Source organism: Mesoplodon bidens (genome assembly GCF_964165515.1).
Source record: "Mesoplodon bidens genome assembly, chromosome: 19".
Taxonomy (NCBI): domain Eukaryota; kingdom Metazoa; phylum Chordata; class Mammalia; order Artiodactyla; family Ziphiidae; genus Mesoplodon; species Mesoplodon bidens.
The window spans coordinates 48131040-48154035 of NC_138179.1; the positions used below are offsets into that span (position 1 = coordinate 48131040).

The following is a 22996-nucleotide window of genomic DNA, read 5'->3' on the forward strand; positions in this document are numbered from 1 at the left end:
TATTACACTTTTTTTAGGGTGGGAGATATACTTTCTTAAAGGGAATTGTTGTTGATTCTTGTTGAGGTTTTCCCCTTTCACCCCTCCTCCTTTTCCCTCGTAAATAAGGAAAGTTCTTCATATGTGTTGGCCTTTTTTTTTTTTTTTTTTTTTTTTTTTTTGCGGTATGCGAGCCTCTCACTGTTGTGGCCTCTCCCCTTGCAGAGCACAGGCCCCGGACGCGCAGGCTCAGCGGCCATGGCTCACGGGGCCAGCCGCTCCGCAGCATGTGGGATCTTCCCGGACTGGGGCACGAACCCATGTCCCCTGCATCGGCAGGCAGACTCTCAACCACTGCACCACCAGGGAAGCCCTGTGTTGGCCTTTTTTAAGTAGAGTTCTTATCTGTATATGGAAACAGAAAAATGGGTTCAGGAGGTAGGTAAAGACCTTAAATTGAATTCCCTGTTAACTAAGCTTTCCTTTAACACAAAGGCAGTGAGGGTAGAGGCACTATAGTGCAGTGATTAAAATTAAGGGCTCTGGAGCCAGATTGTACGTCTTGCTTTTTCTTCTCTGGGCAAATGACCTAATCCCTCAGTGCCTCAGATTCTCCATCTGCAGTATGGGGATAGTAGGTGCTGTCTCTCAGGGTTGTTATAATGATTAAATGATGAAATTCATGTAAAGTTGGTAGCAGTGCCCAGAACAAAGGAAGCATTCAACAAATGTTACCTACTATGTATAGTTTCTAGCTGAAGAAAGCATTCAAATTCAATAGAAAATATTAGAGCTGGTAATAACACATTTGTTGGTCATGAAATATTGGAGCTATAAGGTATCTTTTACAGCAGTCTTTATTTGCAACCCATATTATGTTATGAAGTGTAGAAGAGGTATTTAAAACTTTGAGAATAAATAAAACCCATGAGGAAGAATGTAGAATTTAAAAAATAGGACCAAGAATTTAATCTAGGATTATTCCTAAATTTAGTGTAGGGCAATGGTTTTCTACCTCTGATAATTAGGGGTAGTCAGTGCTGTGACATCTGCGGTGACTATTGGTTTTTGATCCATCAGCTTTTCTTAGCACCCTCTCCCCCATCCCCTTAAATGGAATCCTCAGGATTATTCAGGTATCCTGCAATTGTGTAATTCATGGGACCCCTCTCTGGCTTCATTGAGGAAGTTTCATCAGTCTCAGTTTCTCAGAGTGTGGTCTTTGGACCAGCAGCATTACCTAGCATCACCTTGGAACTTGTTAGAAATGTAAATTCTGGGACCCCACCTCAGACCTACTGAATCTGAAACTCTGGAGGTGGGGCCCTACAATATGGGTTTAGACAGCCCTGCGGGCTTAACGTTTGACTTCTAGTGTAGGGTTTCCAACTCAGGTAACTTCAGGAGTTCAGGCATATAATATAAATGAATGACACCTACCAGGTGGGGATAATTTTGAACTGTGGATCAGGTGCCACAGCTGAAGGGATCAGCTGCTGTTTAGCTAATAGTCATTAAGAGACTTGCAGACCCAGCATTGGCAGATCTTGTCCTTGTATATAATAGATTTTAAAGTGCTGGCAAAGAATTGAAAAAATATTGATATCCTTGGAGGCCAAAGAAAATTCAACTATAAGCAAATAAAACCAACTTTAGGAATGTGACCTTCGTTTGCGATCTCTTATATAGGAGTTTTGTTGTGAGTAAAACTTGCTTCATATCACAGGTTATTATCTTAGGTTAAATTTCTTTTTTTTTTTTTCTTTTTGCGGTATGCGGGCCTCTCACTGTTGTGGCCTCTCCCGTTGCGGAGCACAGGCTCCGGACGCGCAGGCCCAGAGGCCATGGCTCACGGGCCCAGCCGCTCCGCGGCATATGGGATCCTCCCAGACCGGGGCACGAACCCGTATCCCCTGCATCGGCAGGCGGACTCTCAACCACTGCGCCACCAGGGAGGCCCAGGTTAAATTTCTGATGTGGAAAATTTTTTTGGTCATGGGATAAGGACAGTTTTAAGGTTTTTGATAAATGTTATATTGTTCTCCAGAATGAAACTGCTGTTTCATCAGCAGTTTCCCTGAAACCTAGCAGGCATTAGATACAGTTCTTTTTATGACTTTTAAAACTTGCTCGGCAGAAAAGGCATCCTTTAAAATTTGTATTGCTTTGATTTACTAATGTAATTTAACCCTTGCTTTGTATTTACTGGCCATGTGTATTTTTATATAAATCTTTCGTAGTCATTTGCTTATATGTCCTTTTGAATTGATTCATAAGTATAAATTGTTTTCCCTAGCTTTGTTTGCCTTTTAATTGGTATGTTTTTTGAATTACAGAAGTTTTAAATTTGTGTAGTCAAATCCATCAGTCTTGTCAAATTCTCTCAAAAAATCCCTGTGGGGTTTTCATTGGAATTAGATCAAATCTATAAACTAATAACCCTCAGTAAAGATTTGTGCCTGCCTTTCCAGCCGTACACATGCTACCGTGAACCACTGTGGATAGGATACTCCCTTCCTCATCTCCACCATCACCAATATTCATTCATTTAACATACGTTTATTGAATGCTTACTGCACATATGAGACTACAGTAAGCCCCCTATATACAAAGGAGTTCTGTTCTGAGAGCGCATCCGTAAGTCCAATTTGTTCATAAGTCCAACAAAGTTAGCATAGGTACCCAACTAACACAATCGGCTATGTTGTACTGTACCGTAATAGGTTTATAATACTTTTCACACAAACATATAAAAAAACACAAACATTTTAAAGCTTACAGTACAGTACCGTGAAAAGTACAGTAGTACAATATAACAGCTGGCATACAGGGGCTGGCATCGAGTGAACAGGCAAGAAGAGTTACTGACTGGAGGAGGGAGAGGAGGTGGGAGGTGGTAGAGCTGAAGGATCGTCAGCAATAGGAGACGGAGGGCAAGCGGCCATTTCACTCACGCCTGACGTCGATGGCACAGGTTCTGGTTCCTTGCTGGATTCAATTCTATCTACCTTCTTGAAGAAAAGATCCAGTGATATCTGGGTAGTAGCTCTTCTTTTCTCATCATAGATGACACGTGACAGTGTACGCCAGACACATGAACTAGCTAACGTGAGTGGACATGCGAATGCAACTTGAAGATTCGTATGTTGGGGACTTACTGTATTGGGTTTGTGGGGCTACATTAGTAAATAAAACAAGAATTTCTTGTGATACATGAGTGAATAAAACAAAGAATTCCTGCCCTCTTGTAACTGACACTGCTGGAGGAACTGAGGCAATAAATGAATAAATATATATATCAAGTGGTAAGTGCCGTGGAAACAAAGGAGAGACGGGAGGGTGGTGGCATCAGCTTCACCATTTTGTGTTGGTCAGAGTAGGCTTCTTTGATAAGGCAACCCCAGGGAAATACAGAAACATTGCCCAAGGATATCTGGGAGAAGAACGTGTTCCAAGACAAGTTCATTTAAGTCAGAGCATGGAGGGTGAGAAATAGCGAGGAGCCTTGTAGGAACTTTGGCTTTTACTCTGGGTTAGATGGGAACTTTCTGAGCAGAGGACTATAAGGTAAGTCCGAGGCAGGAGGACCACTCAGGAGGCTGATGCCATTTCCAGCTGAGAGATGATGGTTGCTTGGTTGAAGTGGTCTGAGATTAGATGTATTTTGAAGGTAGAGCCAGAAGAGTCTCTCGTGGATTAAATGTGGTTGTGAGAGAAAGAGAGGAGTTGAGGATAACAAGCTTGCCAGCTTGAGATACTGGAAGAGTATTTTGTTGTGTTTTGTTTGTTTTTTACGGAGGAGGAGAGGGCTATCAAAAACAGACTCTTGTAAGGATGTGAGAATTTTAGTTTTGGGACACTTATTTTGTATTTGGCCAATTTTGTAGCCTTTACAGTGAACTCTACTTCTGATAGTTTCCCTGTTTTTTTCTGTGAGGGATTTTTAAAAATTATTTTTTATTAGAGTATAGTTGATTTATAAGGTGTTTCTGCTGTACAGCATAGCGAATCAGTTATACATATATCTGCTCTTTTTTAGATCCTCTTCCTGTATAGGTCATTACAGAATATTGAATCTCTGTGAGATTTTAAGGTAGACAGTTACATTGCCTGGGAGGAAAGGTTCTTGATATATGCAGGTAAACAGCTTGATGGAATGATTTCTCTCAGTGTCCACCTTGTTGCCTCCACATTCCTACTTTGAGCTTTGTAAGTGTTACTGAGTGCAGCCTCTGGCCAACTTCCTGATACTTGATGGTGTTCAGATGTGCTGGCTGAGGAGGAATCTTCTGTATGATTATGTCACACTGCCTTTTTGAGTGATGTTGCTTCTTGGATAACCTGATGCAGTATTTAGTCCTTTTCCTTGCTCAACAGTCAGTGAATATCATTTTCCATCATTTTATGGAAATGATGCTTCAGCTTCTTCTCATTGCCAACTAAATATCCTTGGATATCAAATACAATTTTCTGTCTACTTTCATCTAGCTTTCATTTCATTATTTGAAATTTGTAACACAGGAAAGAAATGAGCTCCTTTTTTTTTTTTTTTAAGTTTGTGGAAGGGATTGGCTATAGGTGCCTTCACTGCCTTTGGTTATTAGAAATTCTATATATGATATAGTGATTAGAAATAGAAACCTATCTTTTCCTCATATGTTCCTTTTTTTTTTTTTTTTTTTGCTTTAATGCTGCTTCTAAATTTTGGTTATTGGAAATTTCTCTGGCTATTCAGAGATTAACCTGTATTCTTAGTTTCTAGCTGTGTGAAACTTTAAGATTCTAATTTTAATGAGTATTTAAAGGGAAGTTGGTGGAGTGCAAATTGGATTTCAATAACTGTCTTATATCTGAAACTGGAAAAAGGATTTTTCATAACCCAGGGGTAACGTGGGTACTCTTGTCCCCCTCCCCCCTCATCCTGTCATACAGCATGTCACTGCTTTTGAGCTAGGTGGTTGATACTTGTATACACATTGTTTTTATGTGACTCTTTGTAATGTTAAGATTTTCTGTTCCTATCCCATAGAGTCCCTCACTCTTAACCCTGGATACTGTGAGTCTAGCAGCTGTGTGCTCTGCATGTCTGATGGTGATCTCAGTTTTACTTCGTCTGCTTTATTGGTTTTTTCCTAAGTCATCTAAAGATCCTAGAGATTTCAGGATGTGCGTGTTTCAGACATTTTGCACATCTGGACGTAGCACATAACTATCGGATCGTGTTTGGTTGAACATTGTTCTGTGAAACCTGCTGCAGACAGTCATTTTACTTTTATCTTGTTAGTGGAATCTTCATTTGCATAAAAGGAAAGAATTGGAGATAGGACTGAAGTCAGAGTCAACGATGGAATTGCCACCATTCAGGCCTTGGCAATACTGTTGTTACTTTAATGAGATTTCAAAACATTTCTAGATCAGGGAAAAGTATAATCCACCAGCACTGTTCTACTGGACTTGAAGGTTTCCCATCCTGGACTAGAACTAGGTGACTTAAAGGCAGCACTAGGTCAAGTGTTTGACATGGTTCAGTGCCTAGCTTTAGTGTTACTTTTAGGTAAGTCAGCTTTTGCTGCAGTACATCTTCGAGAAAAGGGAAGTACAGTATCTACCCCTGCTGTCTGTGGCAGCGTTGAAGATAGGATTTATCAAATACAATCTCTTTTATTGAACTCATTGACATTATGTTGGCAGTAAGGGGTGTAGCAAATCTTTGTCTTTCCTCTGTGTTAGTAGAAATTACATTCCTTGTTGTTTTTCTTTTAGTAAGGTTACTGGTAACCACCTCTAAGTTAAGTGATTCTTAAGGTGTAGTAGAAAAGGTTTTATCATTGACACCTTTGAAGATTCAATGGATAATATCTAATTCGTAATAAAAATGGAAGGAGCTTGGTCCTCACATTTAAGAGAAGTTAAATCTCCCTTACATCAAAGTCCCCATGTGGATCTGTTTGTCCTCTTCTAATGGAACATTACCATTCAAGAGGATTTTAAAGAATTAAAAACAAAAATTAATCCCATTTTTGTTTTCTACGTTGGCCAACATGTAACCTGAACTCTAAATTTTCTAGTACTTTCCACTATCTAGCTTTAAAGTGTTTATAAATATGAGAGTTTTTTTAGAGGAAATGATTTTTTTTGTTCAAGTAACTAATTATTCTTAGATCCCATAGAATATCTTAAGTTCTAGATATGTGGTAATATTCTACTAACCCTGTAAAAAAAAAAAGAACTATTAAAGCTCTATAAGTTCACATAGCTAAAAAAGAGTCTATTTATACAACATACACTATTCTATACAGATAAATACTGGTACATAGCTGGCAACATTACAGTTTACTATTCATATGATATTACAAAAGCAGATATTAGTACTGTATCTTTCTGCATTTAGGTAACCAAAAAGCAATTCATTGTGTAAAAGTTTAATGGATTTTTATACAGCACACGCAGACAAAGAAAATTTACCAGTAAAACATTTAATAAAAGCAAGGAACAAAATACGAGTTAAAATGAATTCCCATTCAGGTAGTAAGTAGCCCAGTACATGTAGACATACATTCTGGTGCAAACTGGCGTAAAGTACATGGCAGAACAACACCTTAGAAAGCATCCTAGTGTCCTGCACAGACAGCACAGAGCAATTATTTTCCTAATTATTAGCGCAGAGTAAGCAATAGGAAAGAGTTGAAAGAACTCTGTGGATTGTTGGAATCCACCTCTTCTTCTTCATTATGGATAATGACTGCAGTAGAAACCAGTTCATCATTATATTTGCATAAGTATCACTCTGCAGCCTTAGTCACATGTTCTATTTAAACCATGACCCTACTTTTATTTATTTTTTATTTTATTTTATTTTATTTTTTTTTATGGTACGCGGGCCTCCCCCTGTTGTGGCCCCTCCCGTTGCGGAGCACAGGCTCCGGACGCACAGGCTCAGCGGCCATGGCTCACGGGCCCAGCCGCTCCGCGGCATGTGGGATCCTCCCAGACCGGGGCACGAACCCGTATCCCCTGCATCGGCAGGCGGACTCTCAACCACTGCGCCACCAGGGAAGCCCTGACCCTACTTTTAAATCAGTGTCTCTTGTTTTGAGCTGTAAATCATCAGAGTAATAAATTTACATTTTGAATATTAGGGGCAAAATCTACCTCTACCTCTGGTAAACTAAGTTTCTGTGGCATGTTGTTTTTGTTGAGGAAACAAAAACATAAACTCTTACACTTGAAGCTGTTATTCTTGCACTGTGTTTTGTGTTCTGCTCTGCCACTGGGGTGTAGTAACATCTTCACAGCTCACCTCAGGCTTGCTAACTGTACACCTCCCACCTTTGTTAACAGTTCAGCTTTCTGTCCATGTTGCTGGTATTTTGAACACAAGATACTTTTTGGACACTTGGGATGGGGTTTTCCATTTTTCATTAACTACCACATTGTGACAACTTCCTGCTGAAAATTACATCTGGTTAGAAACTGTCATATGAAAAATGTATTTGTAGAATGAAACCTGTTCATAATTGGGGGTTGCAGTCCTCCCTTAATGCTGCCTATCTTTAATTAGTTTATTTGTCTTTAATTAGTTTATTAGCCAATCTCCAAAAAAATATTACCATGACGTTCGGTTTTGTATTGGTATTTAGAATAATACTTGTATATCAGCCTGTTAGTTTTGACCTTAAGAAAATTGAAAAGGGCTGTTCATTAATGTCAAAAGAAAAAATGTATTTATCCACCAAAGTTCTTGTGAACTGAAATGTTTTAAGGAATTTTCTTTTCCTTTTGCATTTTCAAGTTTTCACACAGTTAAAGTGTTGTGGTTTCTTATTTTTTCCTTGACCTCAGACAAGAAAGAAAAAGAGAAAAAATTCTTTCGGTTAAGATGTGTCGAAATGCAGAAATAACAAATAAGTTTCATCTTTCCTGCCAATTCAGAGTGCTTGATGTCCTGGAACACTTTCATGAGAAGGCTTATGAGCTAAGTTCAGGATCATTGGGAGAGACTGCCAGGATTCTTTGTCCACCAAGGGTGACTAAGGAGGAAGTGCTGTAAATTGGCCAAGAAATCATCTTTCCCTTGCTTTGGTTTTCAGCATTAGAGTATTATTTTGGCTAGCCACTGTCAGTTGTTCAAACAGATTTGTCTGGGAATAAACTGTCATTAAATGGATGTTGTGTTAATTTTATTAATCACTTTTTGGCTTCGAATTGCTGCCTTTTCTGATATTTGACTCCCCTTCTACTTTGTTTCCTTGAAGACTTAGGATTTGTAAAGAAGCAGAGAAGCTGTGTGATTCCTTACACATAAGAGTGACAGGAAGAAATAAGGTTTGAGGAGATTTTATTGAGGAGAAGTAATATGTGATTTATGTTAGGAGTGGGTAGTTAAGGAGTTATTGGAGTAGCCCATTGGTGGTAGATGGGGACTTGGTGCTGTGGTAGCTTCAGAAATGAAATGAACCTGTAAAACCAAGAGATTTTACAAGATAGGAAGGTTGTGAACCTTGAAGAGTGATGAAAGTTGGAAATGGAATATGAGGGTTAACTAGCTTTACCTCTTTTAGAAAAAGGGGGACATTTTTATAGTTCAAGAATGATCCAGAGGTTATTCCTGACCTCTTGAGGTTCTTTCCTGAATTTGGGCTGGTACTAGACCTGCAGCCAATATTGAACCAGATAATTGTACTTTAAAAAGAAAGTATCTTTATATCTTGTGCTTTTTCCATCAAGGTTAGGGAACTATATGCCTTGTTTCTAAAGAGAAATAATTGGATAATACTTTATCACAATGATTGGCTTCAATGGCTTATATTTGGACTGTATTGAAGTTAGTAAAATACTGTTGCTATCCTTGATCTTAGTTATTATGGTATGATTAAGTATTAATTCATTTCTAATTCTATGGTTAGATTTGTTCTCTTTTATTATAATGTATTTCACCCTATCAGTGGACTATGTTAAACTTCACATACAGTCACTTAAAATGTTTGTTACTGAATATGTAGAACCTGATTGGAGATGGGGCTAAGGGCAGTATGACTACTTCTTCTCTCTTGGAATAGAATTTTGTGGAAGATCATAAGATATTTTGGCTACAGACTATACCAGATGCCAGTTACCACCTCTAATATTAAAGTTGCCATTTTCTATCAGACTTTTAGTTTTAAAAGAGCAGTTGAACATTACATTACAGTTAGAGCTAAAATCTAACTTTTCTTTAATTAATTAATTTATTTATTATTTTGGCTATGTTGGGTCTTCGTTGCTGCGTGCAGGCTTTCTCTAGCTGCAGCAAGCGGGGGCTACTCATTGTTGCGGTGTGTGGGCTTCTCATTGCCGTGGCTTCTCTTTTTTTGCGGACTGTGGGCTCTAGAGCACGCGGGCTTCAGTAGATGCAGTGCGTGGGCTCAGTAGTTGTGGCTCGTGGGCTCTAGAGCACAGGCTCGGTAGTTGTGGTGCACAGGCTTAGTTGCTCAGCAGCATGTGGGATCTTCCCGGACCAGGGCTTGAACCCGTGTCCTCTGCATTGGCGGGTGGATTCTTAACTACTGCGGCACCGGGGAAGCCCCTAAAATCTAACTTCTTTATTTCCCTTCCCAGAGTTAAGGAGGACTCTGATCCTGAATTTGTTGTTTATCAGTTTTATGCGTTTACTATTTACGTATTGGTAGTAGTTCTTTATATATATATATATATATATATATATATTGATTGTATATTTATTTTTGGCTGCGTTGGGTCTTTGTTGCTGTGCATGGGCTTTCTCTAGCTGTGGCGAGTGGGGGCTACTCTTCATTGCGGTGCCCAGGCTTCTTATCGTGGTAGCTTCTCTTGTTGCGGAGCACGGGCTGTAGGCGTGCGGGCTTCAGTAGTTGTGGCTCACAGGCTCAGTAGTTGTGGCTCAGGGGCTCTAGAGCATAGGCTCAGTAGTTGTGGTGCACGGGCTTAGTTCCTCCGCTGCATGTGGGATCTTCCTGGACCAGGGCTTGAACCCATGTCTCCTGCATTGGCAGGCGGATTCTTAACCACTGCGCCACCAGGGAAGTCCCCATAATTCTTATTATTGTTTTTTGGGGTTTTTAAAAGTTTTTATATAGTTTTTCCATTCCACATTGTTGAGATTTAGTCGTGTTGAGACATACAGTAATAATTAAATTGATAAACAATACTCCATTAAATTCCTTTACTACTTGTGTATATCTATAGTAGTACTTACTTTGTTTAGCTTATTATTAGTTTTTATGTTTTTCCATTCAACATTGTCTTCTGAGATATTGTCATGTTGATACAGATAGTTCTGGTTAATTTGTTTCTACTGCTATAGAAAAATCCAGTAAATTATAGTGTATCTATTTCCCTACTTTAGCAAATTAAATTGTAACTAATTTTTAGTTATTACCAACTAGTGCAGTGAACCTGTTTCTTCATGCAGATGTGCAAGTTATATTCTCAGAAATAGAATTTCATGATGACTAAGTATACACATTTTCCACCTAGCCAAGTATTTCCAGATTACTCTTTTTTTTTTTCCATTACGCGGGCCTCTCACTGCTCTGGCCTCTCCCATTGTGGAGCACAGGCTCCGGACGCGCAGGCTCAGCGGCCATGGCTCACGGGCCCAGCCGCTCCACGGCATGTGGGATCTTCCCAGACCGGCGCACGAACCCGTGTCCCCTGCATCCGCAGGCGGACTCTTAACCACTGTGCCACCAGGGAAGCCCCAGATTACTCTTGAAAAGTGGTGGTGCCAGTTTTTATTATTGTTGGAAATGTATGAATTACTGTTTTCCACATCTCACTAACACTTGGTTTTTCCAATCTGGGTTTGAAATGACTTCTTAGTATTTGACCTACTAATGTTTTAACCAAAAATCTAACAAGACCTGGCATATTTTTATGTATTCATTGGCCATTTGGATCTCTCGTATGTGAATTTTTAATTTATTCATCTTTTGTTAGATTATTTTCTTCTTAAACCTCTTCGGTGGAGTTCTGTTATATATTCTGATGTGTTAGTTTTAGTTTTATGTGTTACAGATATCTTTACCAACTAGTAGCTTGCCTTTAACTTTATTAAATCTTTTGCAGTATGTTGAAAATTAGCTAAAAGTTTTGTGTGTCTTATTTAGGAAATCCTTCCCTGCCCCGAAGTTCCAAAGATAATCTTATTTAAGTTTGACTCTTCAGATTTAGGAATTCCAAAAATAGTGAATTATATCATAAAGAAAGGAAGTAATTTTACTTTTTTCATGTAAAGAACTGGCATCTCAGTGCCATTTATTGAATAATTCAGTCTTTCCTCGCCGCTCTGAATGCCCATCTCTTTTAGATATCCAGTTCTAAGTTTGGGAGTTGTGTATTCTGTCCCACTGGTCTTTTTGTCTTTCTAGACTGCCTTAATCACCATAGCTTTACCCTAAGTCTGTAGTGTGAGTTTTCACCATACTTTCTTTAGAATTTCTCTAGTGTTGTTCCTCCCCTCCACCATTGTGGATTTTTGGATGTTTGTAAGTTTCCAGTAACAACCCTGTGGTGGAGGAATTCCCTGGCAGCCCAGTGGTTAGGACTGCGCGCTCTCACTGCGGAGGGCCCGGGTTCAGTCCCTGGTTGGGGAACTAAGATCCCATAAGCCGTGCAGCTCAGTCAAACAAACAAAAAACCCCATGGGAGATTTGATTGGAGCTTATTTGAATTTGTAGGTAGAAATGAAAATTGCCATCTTAAAAAATCTGTCTCACCATTTATGTAGGTCTTTTGGTTTTATTATTTTCTCTGCAAAGATCTTTTGTGTATAATATTAGCATTTGTTAGTGTTGTAAATAGTTAAAAAAAAAAGAGTCTTTTCTACTTGTTGGCACTTGGAAACACTATTAATTTTGGTATGTTGATCTTTACTCGGCAGCTTTGCTGAATTCTTGGTTAGCTTTATAATTTGTGCTGTCTTGGATTTTCTATGTAGATACGTAATCTTTATTCTTTATATGTCTTAAAGTAGAAGATATTTCTATCTCCTGAGAAATTAAAGCAATTCAGAAAAACTGTTTGCCACAGACAGGATCAGGATACTTAGAAGGCAGTTTCAGCTAGTTAATTTGGAAAGTATCTATGTGAAGAGTTTTATCCACGTGTGTCCTGTGACATACTTAACATACACATACATATAGTCTTAAGTTGTTCTTGACACTAGAGTGGTCTGTATAAGGGCATTTAGACGTTAAAACCATCCCACTCCCATTTAGTATAAATGTTGCTGCTACTCTTGGATTTCACTCAGTTTATTTCCTTTTAGGAGGCGCAGGTCAGAATGGAGATGGGCTGCAGACCGAGCAGCTATTGTCAGCCGCTGGAACTGGCTTCAGGCTCATGTTTCTGACTTGGAATATCGAATTCGGCAGCAAACAGATATTTACAAACAGATACGTGCTAATAAGGTAAGGGATAAGTGTCTGGTCTTTTTCAGCTCAGCTAAAAACTATCATTATCCCCCTTTCCCCATCCCTCAGTAACTCTTAACTATGTCAGAGAGAATGGTTTAATATGATCTGATATAGCAGTTTAATTTGTTTAAGAGCCTGGTGTTACTTAGCATAATGCAGACAACACTGTTAGAATATAATGTTAGATTAGCTCATGGGTTTAGAACAAAACAGTTTGAATATCTGGGCTAACAGGGAACATTTAAAAAAAAAGGCACTATTTAATGTAAGCCATTGACCATACCTGCATATTTGTTATATTTATGGAAAAGTGGTGATGACAGTATTTTCATCTTATTTTTTTACTTAGATGCGTTTCTGTTTTACTGCTAAGCTTCCCTTGCTTTCTTGAGGAAAAATAAAGTTTTTTTTTTAAGAAAGATCATTCAGGCAAGATTAGACACTGGTGATTTCATTTTCCTTTGTTCTCCTGCTTGCAGTGGACTGACTCTTAACGATACAGCTTTTATCTTTAACAGTGATACTTGTATAGTTTTTCTATACAGTGTCCTCTGCTTATTTGAAGTTTGATTGGGGGGGGAAATGTACATGGAAAAGAAATCCATTCGGTAAATAGTTGAGTGACTGCTGTGTACCAGCACTGTTCTCCTTAGTGGGGTCACAGTAAATAAAAATCCTCCTTTCTTGGTGCTTATGTTCTTGCAAGGTACTTATTGTGTTAGCTTGATGCAGTGACCTCCCTGACTGAACATGTGGGTCTAGATGAAGCATCTACTGCTCCTAGAAATAAGTGTCACAATGTTTTTGTCCTGCCTTAGTGCTGGTCAAAGCCTTAAGAAAATTGCTATGTACCGTGAACTGCATACATTAAACTAATTAGTAGACCAAGAGTTAAAGGATGACTAATTGACAAGATGAACAAGAGGGTAAGAGTTTGAAGTAAAAGTCCTGCAGCCTCCCGTATATATTATGTAAGCTTTTATTCCAGACATTTCACTGAAGCGTTCTTTGAGCTTCTTCCCCAAATGGGCTTATATGTAATTCTCCAGAAGTTCAGTAGAACATACTATAATTGAGGGCAAAGTCCAGAGGACTTACCTTAAAAAAAAATAATAATAATTTGTTCCTTTAGGATAGGGAACACATTAAATCCTAACTTTAAAAATTAGCTAGCGCAAATGAGGAATTAAATCTAAAAATATTCACCAAGGATGGTAAACATTATGCTTAGCTCTTTTTCACAAAGAAAATTAAGTGATATTTGTAGAATATGAGCTGGAATGTTGATAAAGAATATCTGGGTGATGACTGGATATGCCTATCATGAGGAGAAAAACGGTCTTCCTCTGTCATGGACACCTCTTCAGTGTCTGGTATTTTATAGCCAGTAGTTAAGAGAGAATTTTCATATTTGAGAACTAGAGTCTCTTAGTAACAACTGAGATTATTAGAATGGTAGTCAGTCATATTTGTTGCTTTATCTATTTTATATATATATATATATATATATAAAGTTATATGTACTGTGTGTTTATATATGTGTTTATGTTCTATTAGTTCCTCATTATAAAACTACTGTATTTCATAGACTCAAAGACGCTGTTGATTGTAAGCTGCACCATTGTGATGTGCCACTAAGAAGTGATTTCAGTTAAACTAAGACATACCATCTGGAACACTGTTGTGTTTTAACTTTCATATTCAGTCAGCTTTTTTAAAAAAGATGCTCCCATGTCTTAGAATGAGAAAGGAAAACAGTGTCTGAACCTTGAGTGTGGACTGTATACAGGTATATTCATGTGTGTTACTTAATGCACAAAGCAACAGCTTACAGGCTTGTAAGAAGCAGAGCTAAATTTGAACTCAGGGCTATTTATCTGACCCCAAAGCATTTTCTTTCTAACATATTCTGCTGTTGTATCCTTTTCATCATTTCTCTTGAGCATATTTATTGAAATTTCACACCTGGTAAATAAAACTGAGGGGGAAGGCACCAGGGACCAAGAGGGTTCTGTTGCTAAAGGAGACTTCTTTCTCTTAACACACAGTCTTCAACACCCATGTCTAGTACAAAACATTATTTTATTTTTTTATCCCTTCTTTTGACTGATCTGTCAGATTGCACAGCACCTGCAAACTAAGGATGGAAATGTTACTGGGAATGAGAGATGGAAGAACAGTGAAACTTCTGGATAGAAAAGCTGCTGAGTGGGAATAGCAGTAACCTAGAATACCTGTCTTCAGAACTGATGTAAAACAGTTGAAGTTTCCATCTTCATAGAGTTATAAGGCATTATGGACAGCCATGTCTAGTCTAGGTAGCCCAGGACCATCTTGTGGTGCTGGTTTACAGTGAGGTCACGGATTTATCTTAAGATGGGTAGGAAAGCTTGACCTCTTTAGAATGAAGTAGGAAAGTGAGTATGTGAAATTGCATCTTAATTTTGTTTTACAGATGAAGAGGTGGTGGTTGTTTTTTTCCCCCCTTGTACTTTGACTCCATGTGTTACCTGAAATTGGTAAAGGGAAAGCAGTTGACCCAAGTGTACAACTTAGTTTTTTCTTTTCTTTCCTTTTTGCTTGCTTGCTTTGGCCCTGTTTTATAATCAGGCTTAGCACAGTTTCTTCTACCATTTCTGCCTTTTTTAGTTTTACTTCATTTTTTTTTCCTTTTTTAAATGTAGGACAGATTTGTATTTCCAGAGAGGAATAATTTATAAGGATATGTTACGACTTCATGCAACTGTGACCCTTCCCAATTTCTGGTAGTCCTGTGTTCTCTAGTGTTTAGTTCTCTAGGCCTGGACAGTCCAGGCATGGTCCTGGTTCTGACTTTAGGAAGTGATAGTGAAGGGTGGGGAGACTCTCCTGGCCTTTTTACCTTGGCCTTAGAGTGCAGTAGCCTTGAGGTTATTGCTGCTTGTGGCTAATGTCACAGCCATGTAATGTTGACCCAGTATAAACCCCGAATGCTAGGGAATCCCAGCTTGGGGTTGTGATGACAAGTGTGGAGTGGAACTTCATGGAGTTTCCTTTGCTAATAATGACCTTTCCTTTCGTGATTATTGACTATATTTATTAAGTATATTTTAGGAAAATTAAAGTAATCCTGTAGACCTCTCCGTAAAGCCTTACTTCCATCAGTCTCTTCCTTAAGCTCCGCCTCTTTTCTGCTCCCATGTCATCTTCTCTAAACTTCTGTTATAGCACTGCCATTGTAATACTTCGCCTGCCTCTCTGTCTGAGGTAGACGAAGGTAGCAAGCTCCTTATGAGTGGAATGTATTTTATTTATCTTCTTATTCTTAGGGTTTCACACCACCCAGCATGTGGTAGACACTCAATAAATGTCAGCTGAACGAACAGATTTTAGCTGTTTGTATGCTTTTTATTTGCTCATCTTCCTTTTAGTTGCTTTCATCCTTTTTGGTATGAGGTACAGTATAAAGGATTTAATGGTTGGTTTTGTATGCTATAATTAACGAACAGAGTTTTGGGGGTCAGGGCAAGAATGCATGGGTGAATGGTAGCATATGAATCAGCATAGCACTTGAGTAAATATTTGCAAAAATAGATTTGATTAAAACTAATGCACATTGAAAACACCTTTCAACAGATTAATAGGAGCTCTATTGTTGCCGAGGCCAGAAACCTTTACTGACTCTCTGACTACTCTCTTCCCTCACATCCCAAGAAGCATATTTGCATAACTGATTGATTCTGTCTTCATATATATGTATATTTTTATATATATATATATATATATATATATATATATATATATATATATATCCAGAATCCAACCACTTTGGTCCAACAGCAGTTCTTTCTGCTCCTCTATTTACTATCCACTCATCCACATGTCAACACAATAGCAAATTGATCCTTTTAAACCATAAGTCAGATCATTGCTCCCTTCTGCTTGAAACTCTCCAGTGATTTACCATCTGGACATAAAAGCTGAAAGACAGGGAGTTACAAGGCCCTGCACCCCCACTTACCTCCTCTGCCTTGAGCTTCTGCCTCAGACTCCACTCATTCATTTTCCTTCAGCCATACCAAATTCCTTACAGTTCTTAAAGTTATCAAGCTGGCTCGAACCTTGAAACTGTTGCATTAGCTCTTCCTGCAGATATTCCCGAAGTTTGTTCCCAAGTTTCTTTCCAATATTTGCTCAGACACCACCTTCTTGGTGCATTTTTACCCTGACCGCCTAATATGAAAGAGTGCCTGCTCTCACTTTATTATCCTCTCACTGTCCTTTAGTTTTTTAGCATTTAACACTTTCTAATGTGCAACATAAATTTTACTCATACTGTTGATATTCTGTCTTTGTCCCAGTATTAGAATTGTAAGCACTTTGAGGGATGAGTTTGGATAGGAGTAGGAAGAAGGATATGTCTTCTTTCTTTCCTGTACCCCCAGCACCTAAAAAATGTTTGATGAATGGAGACACGATGGCTTGATTTGAATGAATGGAAGCCAAAACAGAGATTAGCTGGGTCTAACTAACCCAGCTTTTATCCCTGGTTCTGCCACAGATGGGCCTATTGACATGACCTTCGACCTGCATCCTCCCTGGGTCTATAAAATGATGGGGAATAAATGGTCCCTACTAGGTCTTTTAAAGCTTTCACAGGAGGGTGTCTTTGTAGTCTCTCAGGTGTTTTTTAGAAATTATTTGGTAGTTTTAAGGAGAAAAATTTCCCTTTGGAAAATATGGGCTGTTTTATCCTGACCTACCTTCTCACCTAAGAAAAATGGAGGGAGTAACTTTATACCTAATAGTTGGATTTATTTAGGCTCCTAGCTATAATTAATATAAACTTAATATTTTCTCGTTCAAGGGCAAAAAGTTTTTAACATCAAAGTCAAAAAATAATTATTATGCATTTCCTTTCTTGGTGTATAACTCTGCTAGGGAATATGGGAGACTCAAATATATTTGTATTTTGTCTAAGTCCTCAAGGATCTTACCATTAGTTAACATTTAAACGACAAATTGAGGCAACAATAAATAAAATAAATAATTTAGCCTAAGGTTCTGCTCTGGAAATGAGATTTAAATATACAGAATGTAAGATAAAATCACGATGCTTTAGGAAGTCTGGCAATGTGGATAAAGAAAATAAGGGGCTCAGTTAACCAGGGACATTTTCTTGGAAGGAAGTGGGACTTGGCCTTGACAAGCTTTTTGAAGCATAACCTTTTGGATAGATAAATGTAAGAAAAGGGCAGAATCAATATAAACAAAGACATAAGAACAGGTAGTGGGTAGTATTGTAACCTTTAGTTGCATTTCTTTACCTACTACTTTGTAATAACCCCCAGCTCTCAACAACAACTTCATATATATTCAGACATTTTCTAGGGGATAATGCGGTTAGTGTAACAATATTTGGAGAAAGTGGTTGGAAATAGATAAATAAGATAGGGATGGATTATGGACTTTGCCAAGATGAGTTTGGGCTAGCTTTATATAGGAGATGGGGAGGTGGTTTAGGCTCTTAAGCAGAGAAGATGTTGAATGCAATATTCTGAGAAGGGAATGTTGTACAAAATAGCTGCTTTTTACAAACAGTTTTTACTTTGAAATGGAAAAGTTTGTGAGGTCTGTTTTATGCTTCTGATTGAAACAGGAAAATATTTTGCAGAAGTTCTTTTAGCCAGGGCTTCCCTGGTGGCGCAGTGGTTGAGAGTCCGCCTGCCGATGCAGGGGACATAGGTTCGTGCCCTGGTCCGGGAAGATCCCACATGCCGCGGAGCGTTTGGGCCCGTGAGCCATGGCCGCTGAGCCTGCGCGTCCGGAGCCTGTGCTCCGCAATGGGAGAGGCCACAACAGTGAGAGGCCCGTGTGCTGCAAAAAAAAAAAAAAAAAGTTCTTTTAGCCAGAGAAACCCCATTTTGAAAGCTAGGGCAAATGTTTCTTGCTTTCTTAATAACCTCTCCCTCTTTCTGCAGAGTCTCTGCTTCATTTTCTACATAGCCTAGGTATAGTCTTATTCCAGAATAGGTAACTTGTTGTTTCTCTTATGGGGGAGGGGCGGGGGGAGGTCCTGTTTTTCTTCCCTTTTAAACTGAGGTAAAATTCCGTTGTTCCTTCTTAACTGCCACTGGACCCCCAATCTCTTACATCTCCTATTTCATGGAGATTTTTGTCTTAGAAATAACCCCAGGGACAGGATCATCTGGTTCATTGGCTCACAAGAGCCTATGTCATAATGGCCTAGGGAGCTCAAATTGATAGTCAAAGTCTTTAGGCCCTGAAATCTGTTGATATATTTTAGGATGTTCTCTGGAGGATTCTGATGCTGAGTCAAGATGATTCAGTCTAGTATTTTTCAATTTAGAGCTTGCATTAAGACTTACCAGGGAAGCTTTTTAAAAACAGAATACCCAGCTCCCCACCTCAGAGATTCTGAGTAGATTTGATGTTGGACTTGGGCAGGTATAGTTTGATAAGGTTTCCCCCAAGTGATTATAATACAAAATTTCCATTAAGAGCTTCTTATCAGTCAGATCTTATTTTCTAGACCAGAGAAAGAGAACCAAAGAGCACTTGCATCCCAGTCTTTCTGTTACACAGTGTCATAACTGGATTTTGGTCACCTCTACTTGAGTTCATGGGAGATTCATGTCTGTGGTTTTTGTTTATTTTTCATAGTAAGCTAACTTCTGCCTTCACCAAGCTGGGCCCATGTTGGCTACGGAGAGGATTTATGGAGTCATTTAAAATTTCTTTTTACATTTTTTATTTTCTGGGATGAATGTAAAATCTGAGCTTGAAATTGTCAAGCAGGAACCTAATCTGGAGTAATGCTTATGCTTGTGAGAAACAGGTGTCTTTGGAACAGTTTTAAGTTTTTGGTTTCTAAGATACTGACCGTAGAGACTGTTCCACCTTTGTTTCACCCGGTGGTTGTGGTTGCTCAGAGATAGTTGGTTTAGCTCATCATTTATAATTGTAGTACTTCTAGTTTGGTCATCCTTAAGCCACATTTTTGATCAAATTAAGTAGAAAAACTGCATTGCTATTGTTAATATGGTATAGTCTGGTTGGTGATATAGTGTAAAATACCATACTCTGATAAAGATCCCAGATCTGGAAGATGTGAATAAAAGATGCTACAAGCCATGTAGGTCCATACATTCAAGTGGAAGAAAGGGGAAGCTTGGGTTTGAGTCTTATAGGCTGTATTCATGGCTACTGCTAGGGCCTTTTGTTGAAATCACTCTTGGAAGAGCAAAGCTGCTGGTGGTATATTTTGTTTCAGAACCATAGGATAAAGGAAAAGGCCTCTGGTAAACCAGACCCACCCTGCCCCTAACTCTTGATATTAACTATTAAATTAAATTTGTAACTTACACCACTTAAGCTGTTTTTCTCTCTCTCCTGCAGGGGTTGATAGTTCTTGGAGAGGCGCCTCCCCCAGAGCACACAACAGACTTATTTCTTCCACTTAGTTCTGAGGTGAAGACAGATCATGGGAATGATAAATTGGTAAGTATAAAAGACAGAAAAGGGAAAATGAGTGAGAATTTGGGGTGTAGCTTCAGCATAGTTTATTCTCTATAATAAGGATCCTTGCATTGGCTGAAGGAAGGGGTTGTATCCCCTTCTATCACCTCTGGCATTTTAAGCTCTGAATTCCCGAATAGGGTACCACAGGGCCCCTCATGCAGTTATGTAGCTGACTTTAAAATTTAAAAGCAGCTTCTAACTCTCAAGACAGCACAGCCAGAGCAAGTGTGACATTATGGAATATTCCTGGGAATTAGGAGACCATGTGGCTCTGATAACTTTGATAAGTAAGGTAACCTTTCTGGGCCACTATAAAATGGAAAGGTCGGACTAGAGGTTTAACTCACAGAGATGTTGAAAATGGTGTTTGAGTTACCCCCTTTAATTCTGTAATGAGGATAAAGCTGTTGTTTTTTGTTATCTTCTGTTTCCTTAGAGCCTAGCTCAAATCCCTCTTCATGATTCCTTCCCTTTTCCTATTTCTCTGAACACCAAAATTAATTTCTTTTCCTTCTGAATTCCAAGACCACTTTTAATTTATTTCTTTCATATTTTTACTTTTCTCAAAAGGTCACGGGCTTTTATGAGTATTAACATTTCTTGTTTTAAGTAATTTGATCTAAGGAAAACTCCTAGATTTGTGTATGAATGAAATTTGATTTTAGACTTAACAGAAGAGTTGCAAAAGCAGTACACAAGAGTCCCCACATAGCCTTCCCCCGCGTCCCCTAGTGTTAACACCTTGCATAACCATTGTTCAGTGTCAAAACTAGGAAGTAACATTGATACAGACTACAGATTTTATTCCAGTTTCACTTATTTTCTCATTTATGCCGCCTTTTTTTGGTCCAGAGTTCCACAGTCCATATAGTTGTCATATCTCTTTAAAGTCTCTTCCAGTGTGTGAGAGCACCTCAGTTTTTGTCTTTCATGACCTTGACACAAGAGTATTGGTAAGTTATTATGTGTAATGTTCCTCAGAATGGAGTTGCCAGATGTTTTTCGTTAAAGGTTATGCATTTTTTGCAGTAATTCCACAGAAGTGATACTGTGCCCTTCTCAGTATACCATATTAGGGGTACAAGATGATGGTGATAGCTTTTTCACTTGGTTAATGTGATGCCTGCCGGGTTTCTCCACTGTAAAGTTAGTATTTTTCCCTTTGTAATGAATGACTATCTCATGGGGGGGATACTATGCATTTTTCTGTTGCTCGTTATACTTTAATCCACAGTTTTGTCATCTACTGGTGGATTTTTCCTGCAAAATTACTGCAGTAATTATTGCTGTGGTGTTTACTAAATGGTGATTTTCTGTTTTCTACATTTGTTCATTGGAATTCTGTTAGGAGGAGCTGTCTTTTCTCCCCCATTTATTTCGTCCATCAATCGGTTATTTATTTCAGGATGGTTTTATGGATATTAATTTTATGTTATGGATTATAATCTACTACTATTGGTAGTTATTCAGTTGCAGTTGTCTCAACTTTTGGCATTGGGACCTCTTTCAGATTGGTGTCTGTGTCCTTTCAACATGCCCCCCCACCACTTGTTTTTTGAGCACTCACTTTCTGGCATCCCACAGTGTTCCAGGCTCATCTTGTATTTTACCTGTTCTAGCCCTGCTTCTTTTTATTGGAGAACAGGGTTTTGAAACCAAGATCTGGGTACTAGTGCTCATTGCTACTTGGTGTCATTGCTTCTATCTAGGACTTCTCAACAAAGCTAGTAAATATATATATATGTATGCTGCTACATGCATACACACATATATTTTGTTATCTACCCATCTGTTATACACTAAAAACCATGAGTTTATACTAGTACCAGTCTAACACCACAGCCTTCCTCTTTCCTTATTGATACTTATTTGTTCAATCCTAGTACCATATAAAGTAGTTTCATAATTGCCAGCTCATACTCCTGTGAGAAGTATCTTTACTAACCAGAGTACAATATTGTATACAGTGTGTTAGCACTATAATAAACAGTCAAAATACTATTTCCCCGAAGTTGTACTTAGGTTAGTTCGCCTTTCAGTGTGACTGTGCAATTATTTTGTAATACAGTTACGTTCTTTTGTTACTATAGTATTCCACTTCTTGTTGCCCACGCACACAGTAGTTGATATTTATTATTTTTTGAGTATGCAATACATTACTACTGTGCTAAGAATTAAAGCTGTACAAAAGGCTCGAGCCCTGTTCCTATTTCCACCTTCTTTCCATTGTGTTCCCACCTCCTGTAGGTAGCCAATTTTATTAGTTTTTGCATTATCCTTCCTTTCTATATTTCTGTTGCACAAATGAGCAGATACATGTGTATTTTCTTACATCTCCTTAACTACTGGGTAAATATTCTTCAAAAGACTAGATTTGAAATTGAGGGGGTTTTTTGTTTGTTTTAGCAAAAACATTGCTTCTGTGGCTTTTGACAAATGACGTCATTATTTGTGTTTGCTTTTATTTGCAAAATAAGCCTCACTTTTTAAAATTTCTTTGGTCTGCATTGGGTCTTCGTTGCTGCGTGTGGGCTTCTCATTGCAGTGGCTTCTGTTGTTGCAGAGCACGGGCTCTAGGTGCACGGGCTTCAGTAGTTGCGGTGTGCAGGCTCTAGGGCGCGCGGGCTTAATTGCTCCGTGGCATGTAGGATCTTCCTGGATCAGGGATCGAACCCATGTCCCCTGCATTGGCAGGCGAATTCTTAAGCACTGCACCACCAGGGAAGTTCCAAGCCTCATTCTTTTACCTTTCCTTACTTTGTGGAATTGATGGAGTTAACAAGTGAACTATTAAGTGAAGGACTAATGCTTTCCCAGAAGTAAAGCATACAGAAATGTAAGCTATTGCTTTTTCTTTTTAAACATTCAAGGTATAGTCTTCCTACCATTGGTTACATGGGAACAGTGTTCTTTTCCTTGAAGTTTTGCAGTCATCAGGGACAATGAATGGTGCATTGGCCCCCATGAGGGTTTTGAGATAGAGAGTAGAGGGTTAGATACTGGCTGGGGAACGTTTGATCCACAGTATTAAAAAACACTGACTAACCAGTTAGGACTTTTAA

General features: G+C 38.7%; 1 protein-coding gene across 3 annotated transcripts in view; it reads left to right on the forward strand.

Annotated features, from left to right (window-relative positions):
* Positions 1 to 22996, forward strand: part of KANSL1 (KAT8 regulatory NSL complex subunit 1) — a 175290-nt gene that overhangs the window by 100777 nt on the left and 51517 nt on the right. For all 3 annotated transcript variants that reach the window (XM_081218266.1, XM_081218268.1, XM_081218267.1), the window contains 2 exons: positions 12266 to 12407; positions 19812 to 19913. In XM_081218266.1, the coding sequence (XP_081074392.1) occupies positions 12266 to 12407; positions 19812 to 19913 (244 nt within the window). The remainder of the gene's footprint in view (positions 1 to 12265; positions 12408 to 19811; positions 19914 to 22996) is intronic.